The sequence below is a fragment of the Uranotaenia lowii genome, chromosome 2 (genome assembly GCF_029784155.1).
Source record: "Uranotaenia lowii strain MFRU-FL chromosome 2, ASM2978415v1, whole genome shotgun sequence".
In the NCBI taxonomy this organism is placed as follows: Eukaryota; Metazoa; Arthropoda; class Insecta; order Diptera; family Culicidae; genus Uranotaenia; species Uranotaenia lowii.
Window position 1 is genome coordinate 128,359,847 of NC_073692.1, and position 12,395 is coordinate 128,372,241.

The 12,395-nt window shown below is 40.1% G+C and overlaps 1 protein-coding gene across 2 annotated transcripts in view; it reads left to right on the forward strand.

The window, feature by feature from the left end:
- Nucleotides 1-10,525, forward strand: part of LOC129740936 (CD109 antigen-like) — a 185,622-nt gene extending 175,097 nt beyond the window's left edge. For both annotated transcript variants that reach the window (XM_055732589.1, XM_055732588.1), the window contains exons 2-8: nucleotides 3,670-7,851; nucleotides 7,912-8,098; nucleotides 8,166-8,560; nucleotides 8,631-8,824; nucleotides 8,891-9,065; nucleotides 9,158-9,263; nucleotides 9,339-10,525. In XM_055732589.1, the coding sequence (XP_055588564.1) occupies nucleotides 3,706-7,851; nucleotides 7,912-8,098; nucleotides 8,166-8,560; nucleotides 8,631-8,824; nucleotides 8,891-9,065; nucleotides 9,158-9,263; nucleotides 9,339-9,553 (5,418 nt within the window). In that variant the 5' untranslated portion in view covers nucleotides 3,670-3,705 and the 3' untranslated portion in view covers nucleotides 9,554-10,525. The remainder of the gene's footprint in view (nucleotides 1-3,669; nucleotides 7,852-7,911; nucleotides 8,099-8,165; nucleotides 8,561-8,630; nucleotides 8,825-8,890; nucleotides 9,066-9,157; nucleotides 9,264-9,338) is intronic.
- Nucleotides 10,526-12,395: the final 1,870 nt, after the last annotated feature.

Consider the following 12,395-nt stretch of genomic DNA (forward strand, 5'->3'; position numbering starts at 1 on the left):
AGGTTTTTTGAATGCAAAATTGAAAGAAATTCGTCAAGTTGATATTGACCAAATTTTGACTGTATCAACCTTTAACTACGCTCAACGAGAAGGTTCAATTAAAGCGCTCAAGCAATCAGAATTCCCTTAAAAAGGTTCCATGGAAGCTTAATCAGCTCTCGTTTGTGTCTGAAGAGAATGCTTATCAGCCCAAAATTTAAGTTCTTAAAGCTACTTTCAAGTTCGTTTAGGTGGCTGTAGAGAACGCTATTCAGCTTCTAAGGGAATGTCAAGGAATTTCTACGCGCCGAAAAAAAACCGATTGACAGATTCAATCAGATGTCATTCAGATGTCAGATTGCTAGGTTGCCGGTCTATCATGGTCTATCTCATTGGTTTTAATTATATTGTTTTGATTACGTCTAGAGAATTGAACCGCTGCTCTCTAGGTTGCAATGAAACTCACCAGCCTCTCGACCAATCCAGCAATATAGTTCATTGCCACTGTAATACTAATGTATTTAAACTTAATGTCATTTGAGATGATTGAATAGGTTGGTCAATAGATTGTACCTTATTTCGTTTAAAGGACTTTCAGTACACAATACGAATAGTAACAAAAATTCGCATCATCAAAAATTTTTTCGAATATCTTAACATTTATAAGAAAAATTCGAAAAAATCTTGAATCGAATTCCATTTGTAAATATCAGTACAGATACAAACAAAACAAATACCATGACAAGAAATTGACAGACATTTTTGACATGTCGCTTAGAATTCCCACACAGGTTCTTTAAAACACCTTCAAGTATCTTAATGGTGCGTTTTAGAATGTTACGCGAACGTTATGGACCTTCTTGAAAGAAGTTCCATTAAAAGCGCTTAGAAGTTCCGTTATCGATAGTTTAACCTTTCAAAAGGTGATGGAAGTTCCTGAGTTACTTTTACGCGACAAGAGTCACCTGAAGCTCCCGTAAAATATTGTTTCAGCCAAATGTGAACTTCGGAGTTCCATCTTTAAGTAAAAATGCGACTTTTGGTTGCTTGGGCGTGTACCCGCTTCACCTCCAAAAGAGTGTTATCAAATAAGTATGTGAAACTGTAGCAACATTGAATTAGTTTTTTTTTCTTTTTTTTTTTTTCAAGGGATTTTAAGCATCACTGGCTTATTCATCCCGAAAACATTGAATTAATAGCGTTTCTTTTACTTAGAAAGCTGAAACTTTTTCTTTGTCGACTGTAGATTTTACATTTGTAATTGATTCTCAAAAAAACTTTACAATATCAAGGAAATTTTTTAAATAACATGTGTGCTGATTGTCTGTAATACCGTTTGGCATCTCAGATCCGCAGTTAGATAAATCAATTTTGATTCTACAGAAAACTTTTGAACGTGCAGTTTTCCGATGGCTACTATATGTAAAATCAAAACGGAAAACCAAAATCAAAATAAAACGGAGAAAGTTTCTCACTTTTAACAGATTCCCTCTCCCCACTGAGAGGGAACTTCAAACTCACTTCAAGCGGTCGATATTTGCAGGCGCTTGCCGTTGAGCCCCATTACTGGCCAGCAATTTGAAAAAAAAAAAATGACAAGAACATAATCGCCAGCTGAAAAATCCAGCAATTAGAAAACCGATTGCTGGTTTCCAGCAAAATTTTCGATTGCTGAACGTTTCCAGCTATTATTTTGGCTGGAAATCGAGGCAAAAATTTACTGTGTACACAGCAAATTTTGGTTTTTGTCCCGCTGGTTTTCCAGCAATAAAATTCGCTGGAAACGATCAGCAAACATAAAGTGCTGGAAAAATCAGCAAAACGGAGAATGTTTGCTGGTTTCCAGCAAAAATTTGGATTGCTGGACATTTCCAGCAATTTTGTTTTTCTGAAAATCGAGGCCAAAATTTACAGTGTATTGTCTTTAAAAGAAATCCGGGAATGTAACCGAAATAAATATTCGATTTCTCTGTTTCATTCGAGAATTTTCTGCCAGTTTGTTAGGTGTAGCTCGAGTGATTAAACAAAACAGGATTTTTCTTCGTTCCACACATGACCTTCTGCCTGATTTGTGGAACCAGGCGACCATATTTATGGCCGGATTGACGCGTATTTGAACAGGCGTTGAAGCTTCTCTTTCAGGTATGCAATGACAGATCCTTCAGGAATTATATTTAGTTACAACTTGCTTTCGATGAGCTATGTTCACATTTAACGAATTTAAGCTTTGATTTTGCTGATAATTAAATATTCCGGGAAAAACACTCTCCAAAAAATCTTCCTTGCGGCTGCAGAACTTCCGCCTTTTCTCGCCCTTCTAGCGTTTTTTTTAAATTACTTCTTGCTTCATTCAATCTTCGTTTCCGACCGAAATGTTGAAAAATTAGATTATCTCCCACACTGGAGGAACTGCGACGACTAGACAAGCGTCAAGGATTTTGTGGGGTGCCGGAAAACAGGGGAAAATATGCCCTCGAGCGTTCCGTGGCAAAACATGTGGTCGGATTCCGTCGGATTCGTTGATGCAAAATGTTACCCAAACAATCTTGGTGGGAAATCATGCTTGACACAGTTCCTCCTATATGCCCTTTTACGATGAGAGTGCTTAAGAAGGCCATCATTATTACATTCGGTAGCACCACCATCTGGTTGTTTTGCCCTCGTCCCTAGCTGATGCTTGAAGCGTAAATTTTACACTGAAGGAAGGGTCACTTCCAATATTGGACCTTTCGTTGAGCGTGAGCCTATGCCAATATCTCGATATGGTGTTGAAACCATTCGTTAAAAGTTTTACCATACAACACTCCCAATGCTGGGATAGAGCAAATGCTGAAAAATTTATGAATGGCTATCACTTTGCGCTTTCACTCCCCTTATGTAATTATCAGCACTCCTCCTCTCGGGGATGACGACAACGAAAGGACGACACGATGTCGTAACGAGTGCCGGATTGTGCCTCCCGATTGAGAAACGAAACAGTTGGGAAGTGTTTATGGCCTATGGGGAAACAAACTAATCAGAAGAAATCTATCGCCTCTGGGAGAAGTATCCGTTTCCAGTTCTATCTCTTCAGGATAATGCTGTGTATGTTGATCAATCTTCATCATATCAGCATTATAGTAATGGATTTGCTGTGCTAGAATCGCCACATGTGACCAATCCTTTGTAATGTCCTTCCCATTTAGATTTATAAGATTTCCATAAAAACTAATCTGCCACTTAAAAGTGTTCCAAATTATTTCTTCTGCCTTTGTTTTACGATATGCGCGTTGAATAATTTGCTAGATTGCCAGAATCGATTATCGGACTAGAATTTAAAAAGACTGCATTTCTATCACACTAGGTGCATAGAAGTTCCAATTAGGCGCCGTATGGAACTTGAAAGTTAAATAATGGTTCATTTAAAAGCACTTTTAATGTGACAAAGATACATAAATCGTTCCAAACCTGCCTGTTTTGAACTTTTCAAGTTCATACAAAGTTCAGAACTACCAAGTTCAAAGTGGGAAAATGTTTTGATTTCGAAAGTTTGCGATACGATTGACTAAAAAAATATGAATAATTTTCTGAAATCGTGCAATAACTTGGAATTCTTAACTTATGATCCTGAGGTCTACTACACAATACGATTTTTTTTTTAAATTTATTCCAAGTAAAACTAACTTTTGTTTTTTCTGCTCTCCTTCACAGAACTTCCGGAACGATAGGCGTCGGTGGCCTCGCATCATGACCACCCGCCAATGGAACCCGGCGTTGCTGTCGGTGGCGGGTGCTCTGCTAACGCTTTGCTCGATCCCGATACTCTCGGTTTGGGCTCAGCAAAACAATCCCAACGATGTACCGCGTTACAATCAGCTAGACCCCTTCAATCGGCAACGGTTTAGTCCAGCATCCAACAACATTCCATCCCAACAGCAACAGCAACAGCAGCAGCAGCAGTACGGGTTCTCGACTACTAGGAATCCTAACTTCCCCAACAGGGACAACTTCGACTCGAATAGCATCGACAACAGATACGATCCAAACAATCGTGATCAGAATCGGGACCGCGATAGGAACGTACTGTTTCAGTCTTCTACTCCGAGGGATTTCTCCTTCAACAGATTCTCGACGACTCCGAGAACTCGGCCCGGTATTAATCCTTCGTTCAGCAACCGAAATTCGTTCTTGGATCTGTTCAACAACAATGCACTGGTGAAGGAAATCTCATATTTTGTCGTAGCATCCAGAATGGTGCGCCCAGGCCAGATCTACAAAGTATCGGTGAATTTATTGGAGGCGCAGCATCCAATGTCTGTCCGGGCTAGTATTTCCCGTGATGGCGTTGAGATGAGCAATGAAATGAAATCGGTTCGTGTGGGAATTCCGGAAACTTTGCTGATGAGAGTTCCACCGACTAGCGTTGTGGGGGATTACAAGCTAAGAGTCGAGGGATCGTACGAGAACACCTTTGGCGGGTATGTGTTTGTCAATGAAACCAAGCTTACTTTCTCGCAGCGATCGATGACCATATTTGTGCAAACGGATAAACCTGTTTACATGCAGGGTGAAATGGTTCGATTCAGAGCAATTCCAATTACTACGGAACTGAAAGGTTACGATAGTGCAGTGGATGTATACATGGTAGATCCTGAGGGTCACATTATGCGGAGATGGTTGTCGCGGCAATCCAATCTGGGATCAGTGAGCTTAGAGTACAAGTTATCGGACCAACCGATCTTTGGAGAGTGGAAAATTCGCGTTATTGCTCAAGGTCAAGAAGAAGAAGGCAAATTTAACGTTGAAGAATACTATCAAACGAGATTTGAGGTCAACGTAACCATGCCTGCTTTCTTTTTCCAAACCGATCCATACATTTACGGAAGGATAATGGCCAACTTTACAAACGGAACTCCGGTAAAAGGTAACCTAACATTGAAAGCCACGATACGGCCAACAGGATGGATGAACCCGCGAGCTATCAACCATATGAATCGTGTATGGAACACCGGAAATAGGCGTGAGCTGGACCCCAATGTACCATACTATCTGTTGAACACTGATCCCGATCTATACAATCAACAGAACACATTCACTAGCCAGCTGAACCCAGATCCACAAATGTACGATCAGCGTTTCCAGTCCAACTACCAGGACACCTACATTTACGAAAGGCATTTCAACTTTGATGAAGAATGGCCCTTCTGGGTTAAGAAACCGATAGAAAGTGATGCTCAATGGGATTCGTGGACCAACACCTATCGAGACACTCTTCCCTATCTGCGATACTTCAACGGAACTTATCGGTTCAGATTTCCAATGTCCGAGCTGGCCCAGATATTTCCAACGAATCTAGCGTCGGGAATGGAAGTTCTGATTACTGCACGTGTTGGAGAACGATTTTATGACGAAGTCATCGAGGGTTATGCCATGACTAGGATCTACAATTCCTCCATAAGGATTGGTTTTATGGGTGGATCACCACAAGTATTCAAACCGTCAATGCCATTCACGGTGTATTTGATCGCCGAATATCACGATGGCTCGCCTCTGCCTATTGATCCGCTATATCCGGGCCGAATGGAAGTATCGGGAACAATCGATAGTCGAAGTGGAGGTGGCAGAAATACCTTTGAATCAAAGCTGCTCACAATGTCTGAGCAGGTCGGTGTTTGGGAGCTAAAAATCGATCTCCGAAACGATCTTAATCTTGAGAATACCAAACAAACGAACGATTTCTTGAATGAGATTCAGTCGATGCGCCTATCAGCCAGTTATATCGATCCGTCTAACGAGCGTGCGACTACCGAACTACTGTTATTGTCTCACTTTTCGCCGAACAATCACAACATCAAAGTCACGACCAGTACCAAGGATGCCAAGGTCGGAGAGTACATAATATTCCATGTGCAGAGTAATTTCTACATCAAGGACTTCCACTATATCGTGATGTCCAAGGGCATTGTGCTTGTGACGGGTAACGAGATAATGTCCGGTGGAGTGCGAACGTTGTCCATTACTCTTAGCGCCGAAATGGCCCCGGTTGCAACGGTGGTCGTGTGGCACATTGGCCGTTACGGGAAGGTGATTGCCGATAGTTTGACATTCCCGGTGAATGGCATTTCAAGGAACAACTTCACGGTGTTCATCAACAATCGCAAGGCTAGAACTGGCGAAAAGGTCGAAGTGGCCATTTACGGTGAAGCTGGATCCTATGTCGGTTTATCCGGCATTGATAATGCATTTTATACTATGCAAGCTGGCAATGAGTTGACTTATGCTAATGTGATCAACAAAATGTCTTATTTCGATGAACAAACGAATGGTACGTTCAAACAGAGGTGGATTTCTCACGAAGGTGATCCGGATGAGTTGGTATATTATCCCAGTTCTTCGTTTGGAGTAGATGCAAATAGAACGTTCGAATATGCCGGGCTAGTTATATTCACGGACGGAGTAATTCCTAGACGTCCGATGTCTTGTGATCCGGCGTTGAACTACAGTGAGTGTCTGAGTGGCCGATGTTATAGAAGTGATAAGCGGTGCGATGGGTACTTTGACTGCGAGGATGGAACCGACGAGGCCGGTTGTGAGAATAGGAACGCAACTGCCCTTCAGGATTTCCGAAAATATCGGTTTAATAGGATTTTGAGGCATTACCAGAACGTTTGGCTGTGGAGAGATATCAATATTGGACCACACGGAAGATACATTTTCAATTTAGAGGTACCGCAGATTCCTGCTCTTTGGATCATATCGGCATTCGGCGTGAGTTCATCGCTAGGTTTCGGAATGATAAAGAAACCATTGGAATACGTAGGAGTACAGCCGTTTTTCATTAATCTGGAAATGCCAACCGTGTGTCGGCAAGGCGAACAGGTGGGAATACGTGTAGCGGTGTTCAATTATCAAATTGTGGACATCGAGGTCACTGTAGTTTTGCACAGTTCTCCGGATTACCAATTCGTTCACGTTGAAGAGGACGGCATCGTTCGTTCGTACAATCCACGAACCTCTTTCGGAGAGCATCAATTCTATATCTACCTGAATGCTCAAGATTCTTCAAACGTATATCTACCAATTGTGCCAACGCGATTGGGTGAGATCGAAGTAACAATCCATGCATCAACGCTCTTGGGAGCATATCAGATCAGCCGAAAACTGAAGGTTGAACCAGATGGTCTAACGCAGCATCGACATCAATCGATGTTGTTAGATTTGAGTAACCGTGCTTACTTCTTCCAATATATGCACGTAAATGTAACGGAAACTCCGATCATTCCCTATGAAATCGATCGTTACTACGTATTCGGATCCAACAAGGCTCACATATCGGTCGTAGGAGATGTTGTGGGTGCTATCTTCCCAACGATGCCTGTCAATACGACCTCGCTTCTGTCACTTCCGATGGATTCGGCAGAACAGAACATGTTCAGTTTCGCAGCTAATTTTTATACCATCCAGTACATGAGAGCTATCAAACAAAGGAACAAAAAGACGGAGAAAAATGCTTTCCACTTTATGAACATTGGATACCAAAAACAGCTAAGCTACCTCAACGAGGATGGATCGTTTTCGCTATTCCGTGCTGACTGGAACCAGTCGGATTCATCCGTTTGGTTGACCGCATACTGTGCTCGCATTTTCTCGGAGGCATCGTTCTACGAGTACGAAAACTTTATCTACATCGATCCGATAGTGATCCAGAAAAACATTCACTACATATTGCAACATCAAAAGGAGGACGGATCGTTCTGGGAAGTTACCTGGATGCCTGATCGAAAAGTCAACCACTCTTCGCCGGATGTTAGGAACGAAATCGTACGCTCCAAAAATATAACGCTAACGGCACATGTACTTATTACGCTGTCGTCGGTGAAGGATGTATCGGGGGTAAGTTGGATTTTTTAAACTGACTTGAAAATAGTTTTATTTTATTTGAAACTTTTTCAGAGATTGGGATCAAGTGTGGCTCTCGCCGAGCAAAAGGCTCTCCGTTTCATTGAACGAAATATCGGATTGATAAAGCAGTTTGGATCGGCTTATGAAATTTCGATTGTAAGCTACGCCTTGGCCAAGGCTAAAGCCCCCCAAGCGGAACACGCCTTCAAAATTCTAGCTAGTCGAATGAGATCGATAGGTAAGTTTATCTTATTGTTAACTCATAAAAAAAGATTTTATATCATTGATTTGTTACGGTTTCATAGGGGACCTTGCGTACTGGGGCAACGATGATGTGCCCATGCCGCCCACCAAGTTGGAAAATCAAAAGTACTTCACATTGCCGCGACTGCCGTACAAATATGATGCCATGAACATCGAAACCACTGCCTATGCCCTGTTGACGTACGTTTCCCGGCAGGAGACGATCACTGTGGAACCAATAGTACGGTGGTTGAACTCGCAGCGTTTAACCGACGGTGGTTGGGCTTCCAGTCAGGACACCGGTATAGCAATGAAAGCACTGACCGAGTACAGCACCCGAAATCGAGTAGCGGACGTTACTTCGTTGACTCTCACGGTGGAGGCCACATCGTTGCCGGGGGCATCGAAAATTTTACACATTGGGCAGAACAATCTGGCCGCCATCCAGGGTATCGAGGTAAGACATTGATAAGCCTTTTTTTGTGCCAATAGTTAATATTAATCTGTTTTATTTCTTATTTTATTAGATTCCAAACGCCTGGGGTACCGTAAAAGTGCAGGCAAAGGGTGTTGGCTATGCTATACTTCAGATGCACGTGGAGTACTCGGTTGACGCACAGAAATTCCAAACAGAGCCTCCGGTGCGAGCATTCGATCTGACGACTAGGACAATCTTTCACGGTAGGAATCAGTCGCACATTAGCTATGTTGTCTGTCAACGGTAAGCCCATTATGAGATTTGTCTTCATTGAAAAATACCCTAAACTGAGCTCGTTTCTACTGTCAGCTGGACTAATACCGAAGAATCAATTCGATCTGGAATGGCTGTACTAGACGTCGCGGTGCCAACGGGATACATCATCCAACAGCAGCGACTAGATTCGTACATCCTGAGCAAACGGGTGCGCAATCTGCAGCGAGCACGTTTCCAGGAGCGGAAAGTACTATTCTACTTTGACTATGTGAGTATGCCTACAAACAATGTTTAGTAGAGTGTAGCAAATTGTAACTTTTTTTAAACTTTAAAATCTCTCCCAACTTTTACTCTTTCCAGCTGGACAACGATCCTGTTTGCGTAAACTTTACCTTGGAGAGGTGGATGCCTGTAGCAAATATGTCCCGCTACCTTCCGATTCGAGTGTACGATTACTATGCACCAGGTGATTATCAAACTTTGTTGCAGCAGAAAAAAATAAGCTATACAGTTTGATTTTTCAACTCCATTTCCATTTTAGAACGTTTCAACGAAACCATCTTCGATTCACTGCAAACATATCTGTTGAACATCTGCGAGGTGTGCGGCAGTTCCCAGTGTCCGTACTGTTCCATCTACAACGGGGCCATCAGAAATCCTGTGCCGGTGTTGCTGCTTCTGCTGGCCAGTAGTTTTATCATCGCTCGCCACTATCGGATAGTCAATCCTAACAGTTGGATCTTCTGGAACGATTAAAACGATGTACTCGGAGATGCGTTTTGCTGCAGAAGCGCCGTTGAAGTGCGCAAGTATCGTGTAAATAATCCCGAGCCTCTAACGGAAAAGCAAGCAAAAAAAAGAAAAACTCATGCATGTGGACTTTCTACGAACCTTTCACTGCATGCACGGTTTGATTTGAGACAATTGTAATAATGCAACATTTGTACTATACCGAATTGAACACAAAGTTTCGATTTCCATCCAGTTGTTGTTTAGGAGGTGAACAGAAATCTGTAACACTCTGGTTTGTTCGAACTGCCCGACTATCGAATGTATGAACCAAAAGCTTCATAACATGAAGTGTACGAGTTATTGTTTTATATTTTTATCGAGTCTTTTTTCGGTTAGACATAATTATAGTACGAATTTTATTCGTTTTTTCGCCGTAACTCTCTCAACAAGATAATAGATGTAGTTTATTTTTAAAGTCTGTAACAGCAGCATAGAGAAATCTCCAGGCCGTCCAAATCATCTGGTCATATTTTCGTGTACTATTTTAAGAATAACGTAGAATTTTGTTTTGTCCTTATTTTTTAAATCCAGGTTAGCTAGGAAGAAGTGCAAATCGTAGCTATTCAGAAACAGAATCTCGAGTCTAGATTACTAATATTAAAATAGCAAAAAAATTCTGCATATCGATTGCTTGAAACAACAGAAGATACAAAAGTTAGGTGCCTTAGGGAACGAACATTCAGCCAATTTAGAATGCATCCTCGAAACAGTAAACCACAAATAGACACTCACATACACCGACCCACATTTGAAATGTATGTATGTAGGTATGAGTACCCCAATCGAAACCAAGCAATGTATTTTTAAAACTAGCTAGCAGCGAATGCCATCGATATCGAATATCATATTGAATGCATTTCTAATGGAACCGATAACTTAAACAATATGATAAACAGTGAAATACAAAGAAGATAAATGTATCGTTTTCAGTAAATGAATTTTTTCAATTTTTTTTCGAAAAATATAATTTGTTTTTTTTTTGATGACATACCTACTAATATTCTTTATTGAGGCGATTGCTTATACAGTCAAATCCGGATAAGCGGGAGTCCAATGGACTAGAAGTTTTCTACTCGCTTAACCTTCCAAAGCCGTTCGCAAAATATCCGTTTCGGGGAAATTTGAATTGTAGTTTGATTTCGTTCTCCTGATTGTAAATTTTAACCAATTTTGATGATATTATATTCATTGTGTAGGTAATTTATTCTTATTACTCAAAATTTCAAAATAAAGTCGATAAGTAGAATCAGTTTATCAGAAACTGGTTCAGAAAGTAAAAAGTTCGAAAAATTAATTTTGTTTTTAAAATTCTCATAACTTCTGACAGCTTCTTAGTATCTAAGTGTTCCGTTGATGTTTGAAATTGTCAAGAATCCATCTATCCAACAATGTATAGATATGCTGGAGTCCAATGAAAGTTTTGACCGCTATCTCAGATCTTCCGGAAGAAAAAAATCTTACTTCAAAAAAAGGACATCCAGTTTTGGCTTTGCTTAGCTGTATTTCATTTACCAATGAACTGATTTTCAAAACTCAAATTATAATTTTTTGTCGTTAATTTGGTCATTATTTTCATAGAACATACTTGGTATGTCAAAATTCTCAGTTCTTCAGTATATTGGAATGATTATAAAGAGGTTTGAAATGTGAGCTTCGGGTCATATTGACCCGAACAGCTTTGGAGGGTTAAAAAGGTTTTTCAACCATCCATGTTCAGAAAAAAATTGGCTATCTATATTGAAAAAAGGAGATGAACGTAAGTTAACGATCATTGACTATTTTTAATTATAATTCAATCTTTATATATTTTTCATATTTTATTGTGTTCTGGAGAAATAAATTTGTGAACCATCAAAACCAAGCCACAACAAACGGATGTAAATTGCAATCCTCATTTAGGCCGGAACAAATTTGAAATCCTTCCTTTGTAAAATTTTCAATAAATAGGAAGAAATTGGAAAAAAGCTTGTATGTATCAAACTTGCATACAATCTACCTCACACAAAATCGAAAAATCAAATTATTTAAATTGAGAAATATGAATGATTTATACTAAAGGTGATAAAATTCCCATTTTCTACAGTACCTTTGCACTATTAACTGTAAATTTTTTCGAAATCTTTTTTTTTTTTTTAATAAATCGCACTTAATTTATTTCCCCCTTCTTAAATTTCGGAAAAATCGTAAGGGAGAGGGCTGACAAAAGAAAATCTTGAGATTTGTTCCGGCCTTATAGAGTCTGAGCCAAAGAATCACTGTCCGAATTGTTTGAATCATACCAAATCTATAGATTTCGCCATCTTTATCCAGTTCTTGCTTATTCACGTTCTACTGAATAAAAGTTAAAGTATGGTACAATTTATACAGTACAAATTGTGCCGTAAATCGAATGCTTTCGGAACATTTTCCACATTTGTACCTACTCCAAGTGGTCAAAAATTACAACTTTTTGGTGTACATTCCAGCTTTAAGGTGAGTTTTACAGTTTTGCTACTTGCATCTAATAAGAACAAATATCAAACTTAAATAATGCTCCTACGAGTGAGAAAAAATGTATAACTTTGTGTTATGAGCCTACTTGGTTGAATGATTCAGCTGAATCAAAGCAATCGAAAGATCCCTTTTAATTCAACCACGGTATATGAAAAGTTCATATTCCGGTATTTCGATAGCAACTTACTACCCCTTCTTCAGTGAGCGTTTTCGATTGATGAAGAAGGTAGTAAGTTGCTATCGAAATAACGGAATATGAACTTTTCATTTACCGTGGTTGAATTAAAAGGGATCTTTCGATTGCTTTGATTCA